This window comes from Coenobita brevimanus, chromosome 72 (genome assembly GCF_032717465.1).
Source record: "Coenobita brevimanus isolate Jiangsu-jjx chromosome 72, ASM3271746v2, whole genome shotgun sequence".
NCBI lineage: Eukaryota > Metazoa > Arthropoda > Malacostraca > Decapoda > Coenobitidae > Coenobita > Coenobita brevimanus.
This window is the reverse complement of record NC_137025.1, coordinates 15,597,265-15,614,884: the sequence shown is the minus strand read 5'-3', so window position 1 is coordinate 15,614,884 and position 17,620 is coordinate 15,597,265. Positions and strand designations below refer to the sequence as shown.

Below are 17,620 nucleotides of genomic sequence, written 5' to 3'. Positions count from 1 at the left end.
GGATAGAAGTTGTGGAAGCAATGAAGAAAGTTAAATCGGGGAAAGCCCCAGGAATTGATGGAGTGTGTGGTGAAATGCTGAAGTATGGGGGAGAGATAGTAGTAAAATGGATGTGGAAGATGTGCAGATTGGCCTGGGAGGAAGGTAGAGTCCCGGAGGATTGGAAGTCAGGTATAATTATTCCCTTGTACAAAGGAAAAGGGGAAAAAGAAGTGTGTGGTAATTATAGGGGCATTTGTCTTCTTAGTATAATAGGAAAAGTGTATGGTAGGATACTTACTGACAGAGTTAGAGAAAGAACAGAGAAATTAGTTGGAGAAGAACAGGGAGGCTATAGGAAGGGAAGAGGTTGTGTAGATCATATATTCATTCTCAGATCTTTAGTGGAAAAGTTTCTAGAGAAGGGAAAGAACTTGTATGCGGCTTTCATGGATTTGGAGAAAGCATATGACAGGGTGGATAGACAAGGATTGTGGAAAATGTTAAGAATATATGGAGTAGATGGGAAGTTGTTGAATGCTGTGAAGAGTATGTACGATGGTGCGAAGGCTGCAGTGCGTGTGGATGGTGGAATAAGTGAATTTTTCTCTTTGAAAGTTGGGTTGAAACAGGGATGTGTCATGTCTCCATGGTTGTTCAATCTGTACATGGATGGGGTAATAAAAGAGGTACAAGGTAGGGTAGTGGATGTTGGAGTGGCCCTGGTGAGAGAGGATAGTGTTTGGAAACTCCCCGTACTGTTGTTTGCAGATGATACTGTGTTGTTGAGTGAAGATGAAGGGGAGCTGCAAGGCTTGGTGGATGAGTTTGGGAGAGTGTGTAAGAAACGAAATCTAAAGGTGAATGTAGGGAAGACTAAAGTGATGGTCTTTGAGAGAAGTGAAGTCAGTGAATGTACAGCGAGGTTGGATGGTGAGGAATTGGAAAATGTGAGTACGTTTAAGTACTTGGGTAGTGTGATGAGTAAGGATGGAGGTTTGGAGGTGAAGTGCTTGAAAGGGTACAGCAGGGAAGAAAGGTTGCTGGTTCTTTGAAAGCAGTGATAAGAAACAGGGAAGTGAGCATGGAAGTGAAAAAGTTACTACATGACAGTATTGTGATACCAACTCAAATGTATGGAAGTGAAGTTGGACGTTGTTGGAAGGACACAAGTCAAGAGTGAGAGCAGTGGAAATGAGTTATTTAAGAGGAGCCTGTGGAGTCACATGGAGAGACAGGCTGACAAATGAGGATATAAAGGAGAGTTGTGGTGTGGATGTGGATGTGATAGGAAGCGTTATGAGAAACACACTGAGGTGGTTTGGCCATGTGGAGAGGATGGAGGGTGAAAGACTGACGAAGAGAGTTTATGTGAGTGAGGTGGAGGGGGGAAGAGGGAGGGGGAGGCCGAGGATGAGATGGAGGGATGGGGTGGAGAGGTATATGAGAGAGGGGGGTGTGAATTGGGAGCAGGGCAGTGAAATGGCGGGGGACAGGGCGACTTGGAGGCGATTTGTTTGTGGCCACCCCAAACGGGATTGAGACATCTGGCAACAGATAGATAGATAGATCATTTCGTGGTTAGTGGTGGCCTGCAAATATTCCCAAACACCAGGTTTCATGTGAAAACCCCTCTGTTCGCAGTGAGAAAAACACAAACATACTGCGCACACAGATCGGCCACACACCAACAGTGTCTTTTGCAGAAATGTTGGAGTTGGAGGAGGACGATGTGGAACAGCAGCAGCCAGTAGAGCAGCCCAAAGATGACGACAAAACTCCAACAACATCATCACTTTCATTGTGGCTGCTCACTCTCGATAATTTGCAGGAAGAAGTCAACCTGGCAAAAATTTGCCAGCAAGCATGAGTGCCTGTTCCATGTTTCTGCATTAGCAAAGCTGATAAACTTTGTGTTCAATGAGAAAGTGAATGAAAGACAGCAAGCTCTGATAACCCGCTACCTCAGCAGACCTCGGGAAGTGGAAGAGGCGGAAGGCCCACTGCAAGCAGCAGGGGCAGCTGAGCATGGAGCACAACCCAATGAAGATGCCATCATAGACCTGCTGAAGGATGATGAATTCTGTAGGTTTGTGCAGCAGCAACAGGCAGAAGAGATGCAGCACAGGATGGATGTGTTACATGAAGAGGTGGAGGCAGTGGAGGGTGGAGGTGCCAAAGGTGGCGGGACGTAGTAGCCTCACTACCTGCCTCAGAAATTATACCCCCATCCCTTCCATTAAGCACCTCACTCCGGCCTTCCAAGTGAGTTTCCTTGCCTATTATGTACTTTGTATTAATACTAGTTTCTTTTCAGTTGTGATCAGTAAATTTTATATTGCATACGTGGGTTTTAGAGGTAGTCAGCAAGGGACCCAGAACCAATTAACCTATTTCCCATAGGATCAATGCCCCAACTTAGTGGTTCCAAGGTTCGCAGTACTTTTCACTGAACGTATTAGGCACGAAACGAGGGGCTCCACTATGCACTATGTACTGTATTAGTGTACTGTATCAACACTGTTTTATATTTTATGTTTAATTTCTGTCTCTTACTCATGGGAAAGTTTTAAGATTGATGGTCGAGAAAGGCAAGGCAAATAAATCCACTGAAAAATGGTATGCTCGTCATCAGTGGAAAATGTGTGGTACCAGAACGATTTTCTACCTAACAAACTGACTCTAATGACCAACAAGCTTGCAATATTTTACAGTATCCTGTCAAGTCCATTCTGTTAAATATTACTCATAAAAACATGGAAAAATAATCATTCATTCATTCATCATCCAATCCTACGTTGCCACATGAGGAGTGTAGGTGCCCGGGGCTAGGCAAGTTGGTCTTGACATTTAAGATGAGAGTGACCAGCCTCACTCATCCCTTAGTGGCATTATGTGAGCAATAAACCCCAACCACCCCTTGGAAATAAACCTTCACCAGCTCAATCCGATTGGAGCACCTTAATTACCCACTAAACCACCAGGCGCCAAAATCTGGTTACATGGTTACCACCCAGTGTATTAAATGGTTTCCTGGTGTACAGGAAACCATTTGGCTTGTCACTTAGTGTAGAGTCACCCACAGGCAGAAGGAAGAGGAGAGAAAGAAGGAGAGAAAGACAGAAGAGGGAGTGTAAAGGCACCCATGGGCAGACGGACGAGGAAAGAATGGAAAAATAATTACTCATAAAAACATGGAAAAATAATATAAAGATATTAAACTTGAGCACATATTGGTAAACTGATGATTTGTAAAGTAGAGTCATATAGTAGAATTATCACAACTCCCTTACTCACAATTATGTACACTATATGGCCATAGTCTGACAACTTATTCCTCACCTTACTGCTGTCACACCACCCCTCACTCACCACTCAGCTGGTTTGAAGATAATACAGTAAATACATACAAACTGCAAGCGCAGTAATTTTATGCAATAAAGCAAACCATCGCTTATGACAGTTACATTTTCTCTTCTCTGTCAGTGCAAATGTGTTCTAAAATGAATTTATTCATCATCTTTGAATACATTTGCACTGGCAGAGAACATAAATTCTAGCTGACAGAAATGAAAGTCTGTTTTGTTGGATAAAATTTCTGCACTTGCAACAGCACATACTGACTGTATTATCAGCAAACCAGCTGAGTGGCGAGTAAGGGGTGGAGTGACGGTGGTAAGGTGAGGAATAAAGTTGTGGGCCACAGCCGTATACACAACTATAAGCAAGGGAGTCATGATAATTCTACTATACAACACTTCTTTCCTAATCATCAGTTCATCAATAAATGCTCAAAATTTACAGCCACCTCTCCTACATTGTGGAATCCTAGAACACGGAAATCGTACAACATGGGAGGCGCCTGTTTGTATTTCAAAATCTTACTACAGTACATGGAAAAAGATTAATATAACGCGGTGGGAGGCACCTGTTTATGTTTCAAAATCTTACTACATGGAAGAGTTGCATACAATACAGACTGTCAAGCAACAACATATTGCTATGACAAGTCTGCGCAGTACTGTATGTTGTCACGGTCCACTGAGCATTTCTTCTCCACTTGAGCCCGCCCTTTCCCCACGCAGTGACTGTACTCATGCTCTTTGTGACTTCTGTGCTTTTCTTTTGCCACCTAACCCACCCCCACCACGCCACTGTCAAGAGATTCAAGAGCAAGGGCATGATCAAGATGCCATGTCTGATGTTTCTACAGACTTTGAGGAGTTAGTGGAGGACACACTGGCAATGAAGGAATTAAGGTGATAAAGACTCTCAGGACACATCTACTAGCTTGGAAGAGAACTCAAGGGAACCGGCACAACAGGAGGATCGTGCCAGGGACCAGTAGGAGTGCTCCCCTGCCTTGGAACACCACTCCCCCTCCCCCCAGCAAGCCCACAATGTTTTGCATTCATGGTGAGGAATATTGCAGTGTTTGTATGTTATAAAGTTTTAACAGGTATGTAAATGTCCAGGAAAAATCATGAAAATGACCCAAAACGATGAATTTGTGGCTTGCTTGGGTCCCATGAAATGGTCTAACATGTAAACATATGGTTCCTATAATGTGCAATCCTATTGAATGGTGCTTTCTGGGTACTTTAAAATATTTTGTGCGTTATTGGAGAAGGCATTGTATTTCATCAGTTTATTTTTCCATGCAATCAGTGCATATTTACTTTATTATCTGCAAAACAGCTGGATGGTGAGTGAGGGGTTGAGTGTCTACCATCAGGTGAGGAATAAATTGGCTGGCCATGACCGTATACACAGCTATGAGCAAAAAAGTCATGATAATTCTACTGTACAACACTTCTCTCCAAAACATCAGTTCACCAATAAATGCTCGATTGATTTCTTTAGTTTATTTTTTCACACAAGGTTGTGTGATGTCACCATGGTTGTTCAACATATATATGGATGGGGTGATGGGAGAAGTAAAAACACAAGTAATGGAGAGGAGGATAGTGTTGGTACTGAATAGTGATGGATGGAATATCTCAAATTTGTTGTACAGTACGTTGATGATGCAGTACTACTTGCAAATACCAGACAAGAACTTGGTAGCCTAGTGCAGAGTTTTGCTGATGTCTGTGAGCATCAGCCTTGAGAGTATATTTAGAAAAGAGTAAAGTGATGGTTACTGAGAGAGAAGGTGACTCCCAGTGTGATGTTACAGTGAACAGAGAGAGACTGGAATTGGTGGGAGACTTCAAATACCTGGGTACAGTGATAGAAACGAGAGAAAAATGTGCAAAAGAAGTGGAAAAGAGTGACACATGGAAGGAAAATAGCTGGTGCAATGAAGGTGTTGATAAGAAACATAGGCTTGAGTGTTGCAGCTGCGCGAGGCTTACATGAAGGAGTGTTAGTGCCAACATTAACATAAGGATGTGAGACTATGGTGTGGCATGAAAATGAAAAGTCAAGAGTGAGAACAGTGGAGATGGGACTGCTGAGGAATGTATGTGGAGTACAGAGTGTGGATAGGGGACAAAATAATATAATTCATGAAAGATGTGAAGTGAGAAGTATGTGGACACCAGAATCAAAGAGAGTGTACTGAGATGGTATGGTCACATGGAGAGAATGGATAACAATAGAGTGGTGAAAAAGGCAGATCTGAGCAAAACTGATGGAGGCAAGGTAGGCCAAGGAGAAGGTGGAGGGATATGGTGGAACAGTGTGTGAGGAAGAGAGGTATGAAAGTAGGTATGGCTAGGGAACTGACAAGAGATCAAGCAGGCTGGATGAATGTTGTGAGAAGACATGCATGACCAGGGATTTGGCAACCCTTTTTAACGTGACAGCATTCAGACTGACTCTATCAGCTACGTACAGTATATGTGAAGCTAGAGAATGTGGTGAAAGCTTTTGGCGTATCAGATAAAGCCAGGATTCCAGCAGCTTGTATGATGGGTAAATGGAAGCGTGGCCCATTGGACTGGGTAAACTTGGACTGTCTGGCCGGTGCTCCTCCTCACCCTGACCTAGGGTGAGAATGGAGGTCCAGATGATGATGATGATGATGACGATTTAGTTCTTAACAAACTTATCTCTTGAACAGTTTCCAACAACTTGCACACCACTGAAGTTAAGTTTATTGGTTGATAATTTTCTGATAGCAATTTGTTGCCTTCTTTGAATACTGGGATTAAATTTGCTTGTTTCCATTCATGAGCCACTTTACTGTTCTTAAGTCATTTATTGAATGGCTCAGCTAGGGGATTAGATATGTCATTCACTACTCCTTTCAGAATGTAAAGATATTTTATCTGGCAAATGGTGCTTTATTTACTTTAAGTTTACCAATGGTACATTGTACTTCATTCTCACTAACAGAAATAACGCTCGTACATCATTCTCACGAACAGTAATGTCGCTAATTATGTTACCCTCTTCTAAGGTAAGAGGAAAAGCTGTGGGAATGGAATCTATATTTTTAACAGTAAATTAGGACGCAAGAAAGTGAAGAGAATTTTAGCCTTCTCTGTTTCATCATCGGTGTGCTCCCAATTACCTATAACTAGTGGGACTAGTGGGCCACTTATGATACTACCTCTTGTTTCTATCTGAAAAATTCATTTGTGTTGGATTTTGGCCAATTGTGATACTACCTTCTTGTTTCTATCTGAAAAATTCGTTTTGGCTTGGATTTACTGTTACATGCAGTATGAGTTTCACAGTTTTTCTTACAATGCTTTATCAATTTTTAGTTTTCAACGCAGAGCATCATATTTATTTTTATCACTTTGATTCTTTGCAATAATATAATTTCTGTGTGCAAGATTTTCAGTCGACAGGCAACACTTAATTTCTATACTCTACCAAGTGGTTTTATTATTTTTTGCAGACTGTCTGCTTTGCACTGGAATACATAATGTTACTTCTTTACTGAAAATATCTCTGAAAAATTTCAATGCTTCATTAATATCTACCATCGGATTCCAGTCACTAGAACCAATTACTGTATTTCCTTTAATTTTCGGAAATCAGTTTGCTTGTAGTCAGGCACTTTTTCATGACTAGCCTTGACACTGTCGTTACTGAAACTGATGTTGAATGTGACCATCCAATGGTCGCTAGTACTAAACTCTTCCCCTACCATAACATTATTTACTAACTCTTCCCCTACCATAACATTATTTACTAACTCTTCCCCTACCATAACATTATTTACTAACTCTTCCCCTATCATAACATTAATTACTAAGTTTTCTGATGTGGCCAAAACCAGATCTAATATGCCACCTCCTTGTGTTGGGCAGTCTATGAGCTGATACGATCAACCTTCTTGCAAGTTAGTGTACAAGTCCAACCCTGTGTGTGATGATAGGGCCTCTACCCAGTTGGCAACTGGTAGAATAAAATCACTAAAGATTACAGTATTATGGATTTTTTTTTTTTTTTTTTTTTTTTTTTATGTGAGGAAGAAGGAACCAAAGGCAATGAGCCTGCAAAACTGTTCCTTCCAAGAGAAAAACAAAATGGAAGAGAGAACCAAATTCAAGATCCGATCATTTGGAGATGCCTGGACACACTGCGTTTGAAAGACTGGAGATCATAGGAAGCAGGAAATACAGACAGAGGGAGACAGTTCCAGAGCTGACCTGTTGCATAAATGAAGGACCGGGAGTAACGGTTAACTCTTGCATTAGAGAGATGGACAGAAAAGGGATGAGAGTTTGCAACTAGACAGGTGCCACGTGCCTGTCGTAGAGGTGGAGGAATGCATGCAGACAATTCAGAGGCGCAGTGACCATTGAAGTACCGATAGAAAAGAGATAAAGATGCAACAGTGCAGCAAAGAGACAGAGGTTGAAGGGAGTCAGTAAGAGGAGGAGAGTTAATGAGGTGAAAAGCCTTTGACTCCACCCTATTGAGAAGAGCTGTATGTGGGGAGCCTCCCCACACAAGAGAGTTGTACCTGACGCAGGGGCGGATAAAACCCCTGTATAGTCAACAATTGTGCGGGGGTAAAGAAGTAACGGAGTCAGCTTAGCACACCCAATCTCTTGGAAGCAGATTTTACAAGAGATGCAATATGATCTTTCCAAGATAAGTCCTGAGTAAATGAAACCCCAAGGATGTTCAAGGATGATGCAGGATGCTACATATTTCTGCAATTTGGTTGTAAATTTAACTGTCTGTGTTGCTGGACTGTGCTAGTGGATGATAGCTCAAGCACTGTTTTGCTATGGGATGTACTTCTAAGCTGGAGATATATACTGTACTGTCAACATTGTCAACAGAGGGCTTAGGAATTATGACTGGATGAAGTCCTACTTTAATATATAACAGTACACCGTCCCCCACTCTATTACTTCTCTAACTACTGAAAATTTTGTAACTGGTGTGTTGTACTCTGCTAAAAAATCTTGTTGTTCCATGCTGAACCATGATTCTGTTATGCCTATTACATCATAATCATAAGAAAGAACATAAGCCCCTAATTCAGAAAATTCATTTTGCAAACTATGTGCATTCACGAGAAGAGCCTTAATATCCTTGACCCCATTTGTCTGTTTATGATTCATGACATCTACACTGACTTGCCTATTGGGCCTGTATGATTAGTGTTTTTATGCCAGAAAAAACACACTCCATCATCCAACAGATCACCAAGACAAGCAGAACCAACCACATTTCAGTGCAGACCATCATATGCAAATGGAGCCCGCTGAGATGTGATTCCAGGTGTCTACAAACTCAATACCCTCCTGTAAACAAAGCGACTTAATATGATTATTAAAGCTAAAAGCTTAGCTATAAAAGATGTTGCTTGCTGCAATCCTGAGGATAACACCTGAAATGAGAATTTTATTAGTTTTTTCCTTGTAACACTGGATCATCAACTTGAACTTATTCAGGAGCTTTTCAGACCAGGTTCACTTTACATTGTTGGTTTATCTGACGCTGATTATAGCCATCTAAAGACAGCAAGAATTATGTAAAAAATATCACCAGACTGATGGGGGTAAAAATGCATCACAATACTGAAAGAGTTAAAAAATATATATTCTTATGCCTGTGAGGTGGAGATGAAAAATTCAGAAGTTTAGTTAAGAGTGAAAGGAAGCATGGCCAATTTCATTAGGCATTCAACAGACAGTTCTTCTACTTTTAGACTTTCTAGCTTGTAGTTCTGAATTCTTCTTACCCTATTTACAAGTGAGAAACAGAAACATGGTTAGGGTGACTAGAATATCAATTTATAAAAGTATTACAAATTATTTAAGCTCTTACCATACCTTTCTTTTCTTGGCAGACCTAACTTCCCCTAAGAGAGTGAAGTCCCCAATTTTCCTCTCATTTCTCTTCTGCTTTGCAAAGATTCCTGCCTTTTTCCTCCTCTCCCTTGCCAAACGATTCCTTTCTCTTTTGGCCAAGACTCTGGCTTTTGTTTTTTCATCAAACACATTGATAAGACCTTCCTCTGTCATGGTCTCTGAAACCAATCCTGCTTTCTTCTGTTTCTTCTTTTTTGGTGGCACCTTCGAATCCTGATCTTCGATTAATGTACCTGTGAAAGGTCAGCATAAAATTAGTACTTGTTTGAAAATGTTATCATGTAGGGTAATATGGGGTAATTTTGTGGTGAACAGTAGTTTTTGCCAAATACAAACTGCCACAAATGGAATGTTAACATTTTTATTACTTTATCTATACATTAAGCCCTTCTGCTATAGTACCTATAATCGTTTTTGTAAAAAAAAAAAAAAAAGCTCATGCTAGATATTTTTTTAAAACTCTTTACTTGAATTGACCTGCCCACAGACTGCGGTGTTCCTTTTAAAATACACAATTCTGTTTCAAAAGTTACGCCCTGTATTCTGCTACGAAAACTGTGTATTCATCTGCTCATGCTTGGGGTTGATAATTCATCATTTTAGATTCCTGCTGACCGCATCGCTCACACAAATGAGGCCAGTTCGCTTCTGGAGGTCACTGTTCAGTGTAACACTACAGTATTTTAATTTATAATGTCTGTAAAATAATGACATTGAAGTGCTAAATGACACATACACCATACTGTACTGCAAACATAAGTGATGCATATAGTGGTGTATGGTGGTGAAATGAAGGGTGGCAGGCAACAGTGGGGGTGGTTGAGGACAACGGACAGCTATGGCGACACACAAAAACACCAAAAATGACGTTGTTTCCATTTATCTCTATGGAGCATCTAGACATTCACTGAAGTGCTCATAGGTATGTAGAAAGGTTTAGCCTTCTTGTACAGTTGACAGCAGAAGTTCGTCCCTCTCAGCGTGCGTGATACGAGCCTGTTGATCTGGGAACACTGTCCGAGACAGAGTTGTCAGGTATGGTTTAAATGGCTAACATTAAAGAAATGTGTTCGGAGATAAGTTACAAACACATTCCCTAATGATAACATTGAACTGCAGCAAGTGGGATAATAACGTTTTTGTGAAATGTATGACACTGGTGTATAAAGATTCTTCGTTACAGACACAGGCGCACAGGATTATTTGGACTGGACTGATGTTGCCAGCAAGTATTATATGAAATATTATACATCATTTGAAGTCCTAAAGGTAAGGTTGCAAGAAAACATTGATTACGTCAGTTACACACTAAACAAACAGAAACTGGCAGTGTGTGTTTCGCAAGTATCCGGTTTTGTTTTACAAGTTAAATCACTTTCCTTCCTGACCTCTCTCCCCACCCGTTTCTCCTCTTCCCAGTCACGCTCTGCCATCATCCACATCTTATCGCTAATGCTGAAAATCGTATGTCTGTAGGTAGAGTGTGGAAAGTAATCATTATAAAAGTGTTAAATGAGCTTCTTCAACCTCATCGCTATGAAGTGTTATCCATGACTTGAATATAAATGTTAGTAATAAGAATAAATCGTCACTGTGATGGTTAGGAGACATTACTCGTCAACATTTATATAACACATAATCATCATTAATACAGTGCTCCAAATACACTCCCTCTTAATCCCCTCGCAGTCTCCTCTCCCCCATCCACTGTCTCCATCACTCCTCCCCTCTCCCTTCCCCCCCCTCTACCAGTACCCCTTGTTTCTCTCCCTCAACACCCCCAACCCCTCCCCACAATTTTGTTTAACCCTTTAACCGCGGGCATTGTTTTGCCCCGACTGGCCTCTCCTGCGGGGGTTTCAGCCAAAATGTAAACAAACTTTAAACCTTTATAACTCTGCACAGAATAAATCTACAGCGAAAAATAAGGTACCATTAGAAAGTACTAACCTTCGGCTTTGCAATGATGTAGGTTTCATGATTTCGTTGACTATCACTGGATGGGCAGTGCCGTTAGAAGTGAGCGATCTAAAATCACTATTTTTCGCTCACACACCATTACCTTCGCTCAAACACCATTACCAAATGCCAACCTCATTCTGATAATAATACTATAAACATATATGAACACTGCACATACGATAAACACCCACTCTGTGTTCACTGAGGCAGGTAAAAGGCACTGTAATTGCCCGCACTTCACTGCCACATCAGCGGTGTTGTAATCACTATTTTTCGTTCACACACCATTACCAAATGTCAACCTCATTCTGATAATAATACTATAAACATATATGAACACTGCACATACGATAAACACCCACCCTGTGTTCACTGAGGCAGGTAAAAGGCACTGTAATTGCCCGCACTTCACTGCCACATCAGCGGTGTTGTAATCACAATTTTTCGCTCACACACCATTACCAAATGCCAACCTCATTCTGATAATAATACTATAAACATATATGAACACTGCACATACGATAAACACCCACTCTGTGTTCACTGAGGCAGGTAAAAGGCACTGTAATTGCCTGCACTTCACTGCCACATCAGCGGTGTTGTCACTCACACAGCTGGACAGATACTGATGCGTGTTGGTCAGGGGTGGGGTGGGGGGCCCGGGGGGTGGGAGGAGGGAGGTGGGGGTCGGCTGGAGTGAAAGAGCTTAATAGCTACTCTCCCTTGAAACAATTGGCACACGGAAAAAACGCGGGGTATTCAAAATATTCATAAACATTCGAGAATGACACCCGCGGTTTGGTCCAGTTTTTGCAATGTCATTCTGAGATGACACCCGCGGTTAAAGGGTTAATATACTCTGCTTCGTTTTGCCTCTCTAACTAGATCGGTTATTCATGGATTGAATACAGTTATCATATACAGGAATTTAAGTCGTAATTGTAGTGACATTATAAACACAATACTCGTGCCCGTTATATAGCCAACTGTATTACACACAAGTAACATGATTACTTATATTACAAAATGTCCATTGTAACTCTCACTGTTCAGTATCAAGGACTAAAGAATAAAAATATGTGTAAGTAAAAGATTAATGGCTACGGAGGAAGAGTAATAAAATGATGGCAAAATTGAAGAACTGACTGCTGTTCTTTGAACAGTTAATGCTTCTTGACTGCCACTGTCAATATAATAATAATACACACTGTTACAGAATACAATCCAAAAACATTAACCCAAACGTCGTTATATTGTTCGGTTCCTGAAACAGAAATGAAGAAGGGAGAGAAAACAGACATTTGAAATAACTAGTAAGTGAAGTCCGGCAGGGTCAGTACAATAACCGTGGGAAGGGGTTCGGAGTGTTGCAGGCTAGAAACAAGGGGTACTGGTAGAGGGGGAGAAAAGGGAGGGGGGAGGAGTGATGGAGACAGTGGATGGGGGAGAGGAGACTGCGAGGGGGTGAAGAGGAAGTGTATTTGGAGCACTGTATTAACGATGATTATGTGTTATATAAATGTTGACGAGTAATGTCTCCTAACCATCACCTGGCCGCACTATGGGGTGGTACTACTACTCTGCGGCCAGGTTGTGTTAGGAAGAATACTGCCACCGTATTCCCTGCATGTCGTAAAAGGCGACTAAAAGGGGCGGGGTGAGGGGACTAGGGACCCCCTCCTCTGTTTTTTAGTTCCTAAAAAGAGACAGGCCAGAGAAAGGGATGGGGGATGGAGTCATCCCCGTACCCTGAAGATTGGGTCTATGAATGTGCGTGGATGTAGTACGATTGAGGCTAAAAGGGAGGAGATTGGGAGAATGTTTGTGAGAAGAAAGTTGGATGTGTTAGCTTTGAGTGAAACGAAGATGAAAGGGAAGGGGGAATCTATGTTTGGAAGTGTGAATGGAAGATTGTCAGGTGTTGACAGAGGAAGGGCAAGAGAAGGTGTGGCCTTGTTAGTGAGTCCGGAAGTACAGCAATGTGTGATTGAATGGAAGGAGGTGTCATCGAGACTGATGTGGGTGAAAGCGAAATTTAAAGGTGAGTTGTGGGTGTTTGTGAGTGCATATGGGCCTGGTAGTGAAAGGGATGAACAAGAGAGGGAGTCTTTCTGGAATGATGTTGATGAGTGTCTGCAGAGTTTTGGAGCGAATGTGAATGTGGTAATGATGGGAGATCTGAATGCTAGAGTGGGAAATGTAGCAGTTGAAGGCGTAGTTGGTATGCATGGTGTGCCTGGAAGAAGTGAAAATGGGGAACAAATGATAGCGATGTGTGTTGAGCGAGAGATGGTGACTGGGAATACGCTGTTTGAGAAGAAAGATATTTATAAGTATACATGGGTGAGACAGGAGGGTGGAAGGGTTGTTGACAGAGCTTTGATGGACTATGTGGTTGTGTCTAGGAATGTAATAGGAAGATTGTTGGATGTGGGAGTTCTGAGAGGGGAGGGTGGACGTATGTCTGACCACTACCTGGTGGAGGGAAAGTTAAGAGTAGGTAAGAGATGGGTGAGAGCTAGGAGGGTTAGGTGTGGCAGGGAGGTTTTGAAGTGAGTGAGTTGGATAAAAGAGAGAAAAAGATAGAGTATCAGGAGAAAACGAAAGATGAGTGGAACGCAGTGAAAGATCGGGAAAATGGCAGCGTGGAGGAGGAATGGCAGTTGTTAAGAGTGTTGTGGTGGGGCATGCAGAAGAGGTGTGTGGTGTGAGACGTGTGGGTGGTGGTGTAAGAAAAGGAAGTGAATGGTGGTGCGAGGAAGTAAGTATGGCTGTGGCTGAGAAGAGACGTGCATATGAAGTGTGGCTGCAGAGGAAGGATGAGATGTCATATGAAAGGTATAAGGAAAAGAGGAACAGAGCGAGAAGGGCTGTGCATGATGCTAAAGTGGCAGCAGATGAGAGGTGGGGTAGGCGGCTGACAGAGAATTTTCAACAAAATAAGAAAATGTTTTGGAAAGAGGTGAAAAGGGTGCGAAAGGGAGAGTCTGGGAAGGAAGAACGAGTAAAATCAGAGGATGGAAGGATGTTAATTGAAATGGATGCAGTAAGGAAGAGATGGGCAGAGTATTTTGAAAGATTGTTAAATGTACAGGAGGAAAGGGTGGCTGAGATTGTGGCGGATGGAAGGGTGCAAGGAATAAATGTGTTGGGAGAGTTAAATGATTCTTTGATCACAAAGGAGGAAGTGGAGAAGGCAGTAAAGGAGATGAAAACAGGGAAAGCTGCAGGTATGGATGGGTGTGCTGTGGAATGCCTGAAGGGTGGTGGAGTGACTATTGTTGACTGGTTAGTAAGATTGTTGAATGTGTGCTATGAGAAAGGTATGGTGCCAATTGACTGGGCAAGTGCTTGTGTGGTCCCGTTGTATAAAGGCAAGGGTGATAAGTATGAATGTACTAGCTTTAGGGGTATAAGTCTGTTGAGTGTTGTAGGTAAGGTGTATGGTAGAGTGACAATTATGAGAGTTAGAGAGGGTACAGAGGGAGTGATTGGTGATGAGCATTGTGGCTTTAGGAGAGGGAGGGGATGCGTGGATCAGGTGTTTGCTGTGAGACAAATGTGTGAAAAGTATTTAGTGAAAGGCAAGGATGTGTTTTGGGCATTTATGGATTTAGAGAAAGCATATGATAGAATTGATAAGGAGGCTTTGTGGACTGTTTTATGATTGTATGGACTTGATGGCAGGTTACTAAAAGGGGTGAAAAGTTTTTATGTAAATAGTAGAGCGTGTGTAAGAGTGGGAAATGCTGTGAGTGACTGGTTTCCCGTGAGAGTGGGGCTGCGACAGGGATGTGTGATGTCACCTTAGTTGTTTAACATTTAAATGGATGGTGTTGTAAGGGAGGTGAATGCAAGAGTTTTAGGTGGAGGTCTGAGTCTGGTGAATGTTGATGGTGGAGAGTGGAATCTGAAGCAGCTGCTGTTTGCAGATGATACTGCACTGGTGACTGATTCAGAGGAGAGATTGAGACAGTTGGTAGAGGAGTTTGGAAGGGTGTGTGAAAGGAGGAAATTGAAAGTAAATGAGAATAAGAGTAAAGTGATGAAGTGTACGAGGTTGATAGATGGTAGGGGGATGAATATAGTTTTGAATGGTGAGTTGCTTGAGGAGGTAGATTGTTTTAAATATCTAGGGTCACATGTTGCTGTGGATGGAAGAATAGATGCAGAAGTGAAGTTTAGAATAAATGAAGTAGGAAAGGTGCTGGGAGGAATGAAAAAAGTGTTTAAATGTCATTCGCTTAGAATGGATGTAAAGAGAAGGCTGTATGAGGGTGTTGTGGTACCGACTGCGTTATATGGGGCTGAAACATGGAATATGGGTGTAGCAGAGAGGAAAAGTTTGAATGTAATGGAGATGAGGTGTCTGAGGAGTATGTGTGGAGTGATGCGTATGGATCGGGTGAGAAATGATGAAGTGCGAAGGAGAACTGGAGTTGTTCGGGAGATGGCTGGTAGAGTTGAGCAGAGGGTGTTGCAATGGTTTGGGCATATGGAGAGAATGGATAATGAGCGATTGGTGAAAAAGATAACTAGATCTGATGTGAGAGGTGTAAGGCTGAGAGGAAGACCACGAATAGGATGGATGGACAGTGTGAAGAGAGCGTTGGATGAGAGAGGGATGTCTGTTGAGCAAGGAAGAGTGGCTGTGCGTGACAGAAATAAATGGAGAGAAATTGTGAATGAATAAGTGATGACGCAGCCCTGAGGGGATATTCTCCCACATTTGGTCTGATCAGCTAGTCAGGTCAGGTGCGGGTAAGGGGATGGGTCCGTTATGATGTGGCAGGGGTAAACCAGTTCTGCCGTTGGGCCCTGCTGCGGATGTCACTGATTGCATTGCGCAGTTGACCCTTGTGCAGTGTGGTGCGGTGAGGATCTGTCCATTCTCCCCTTTGGGGCTAAGATGCAAATGAATGTGTTTGAATGGATGAGTAAATGGGGAGTGTGTTGTCCTGTCTCGGCTACCTCCCTTTCCTTGGGGGAAGCAGCCTAGGTATATAGATAGATAGACTAACATTTATATTCAAGTCAGGGATAACACTTCATAGCAATGAGGTTGAAGAAGCTCATTTAACACTTTTATGTTGATTACTTTCCACACTCTACCTACAGACATACGATTTTCAGCATTGGCGATAAGGTGTGGATGATGGCAGAGCGTGACTGGGAAGAGGAGAAATGGGTGAGGAGAGAGGTCAGGAAGGAAAGTGATTTAACTTGTAAAACAAAACCGGATACTCGCGAAACACGCACTGTCAGTTTCTGTGTTTGTTTAGTGAGTAACTGATGTAATCAATGTTTTCTTGCAACCTTACCTTTAGGACTGTAAATGATCTATAATATTTCATATAGTACTCACTGGCAACATCAGTCCAGTCCAAATAATCCTGTGCGCCTGTGTCCGAATGAAGAATCTTTATATACCAGTGTCATACATATCACAATAACGTTATTATTCCACTTGCTGCAGTTCAATGTTATCATTGGGGAATGGGTTCGTAACTTATCTCTGAACACATTTCTTTAATGTTAGTCATTTAAATCATACCTGACAACTATATCTCAGACAGTGTTCCCAGATCAACAGGCTTGTATCATGCACGCTGAGAGGGACGAACTTCTGCTGTCGACTATATATGTACAGTATTATTTTTGTTATCTATCTTGTGTATTAACCCCTCCATGGCTGCCGGCGTCAAATGATGCTTGGCCGTAGGATGGCCGCAGGCGTCATACAAATGCGGCTTGTAGAAAATGGCGAAAATTTTTGGGAAGTGAGCAAACGTTCTGAACATCTTGAGACTGACCTAGACTACACTCCCAGACACCATATCCATTAGTCTAGCCGTGCCGCTGTGATGAGTGGACGTCAAGGTATCGCAACTGGCCCTACCTCCACCCCCTCCCACCACCACACTCTGTGCATACGTAAGGGACTAACCAGCCTGAAATCAGGTCTGAACTGTTCCCCAGGGTGGGGAGAGTGATACAGACCACACTGGGTCAAAAGATGGCCACAATAGCAGGAAGGAAACAAGTGGCGATGAGTGGTTTACACCACCTGACGAGGAGAACGACAACGACAATTCCTCTGAGGGCGACACTGCTGCTCCACTACATCATGGCAGAGCTGCACCTTCACCAAAAAGGGGTAAAATGGTGGCCAAAGAGCTCTTCCCTGGAGAAAAGGAAGCTGAGAAGAGGAATGGCATAGAGGATGATGAAGCGAGAGTGCAGGTGCACTCAGCCCACACAGCCTCGCCCGCACCACCACTTCCCACCACTTTACATCCCACCTCACCATTTCCCTCAACCTCACATGCCATCTCACCACTTCCCTCAACCTTATGTGCCATTCAGTCACTTAAAGACAACACACAGCT

General features: G+C 42.5%; 1 protein-coding gene across 1 annotated transcript in view; it reads right to left on the bottom strand.

The window, feature by feature from the left end:
• Positions 1-17,620, bottom strand: part of LOC145407193 (uncharacterized) — a 182,155-nt gene that overhangs the window by 95,844 nt on the left and 68,691 nt on the right. The window contains exon 3 of the mRNA XM_080278230.1: positions 9,231-9,502. Coding sequence (XP_080134356.1) covers positions 9,231-9,502 — 272 coding nt within the window. The remainder of the gene's footprint in view (positions 1-9,230; positions 9,503-17,620) is intronic.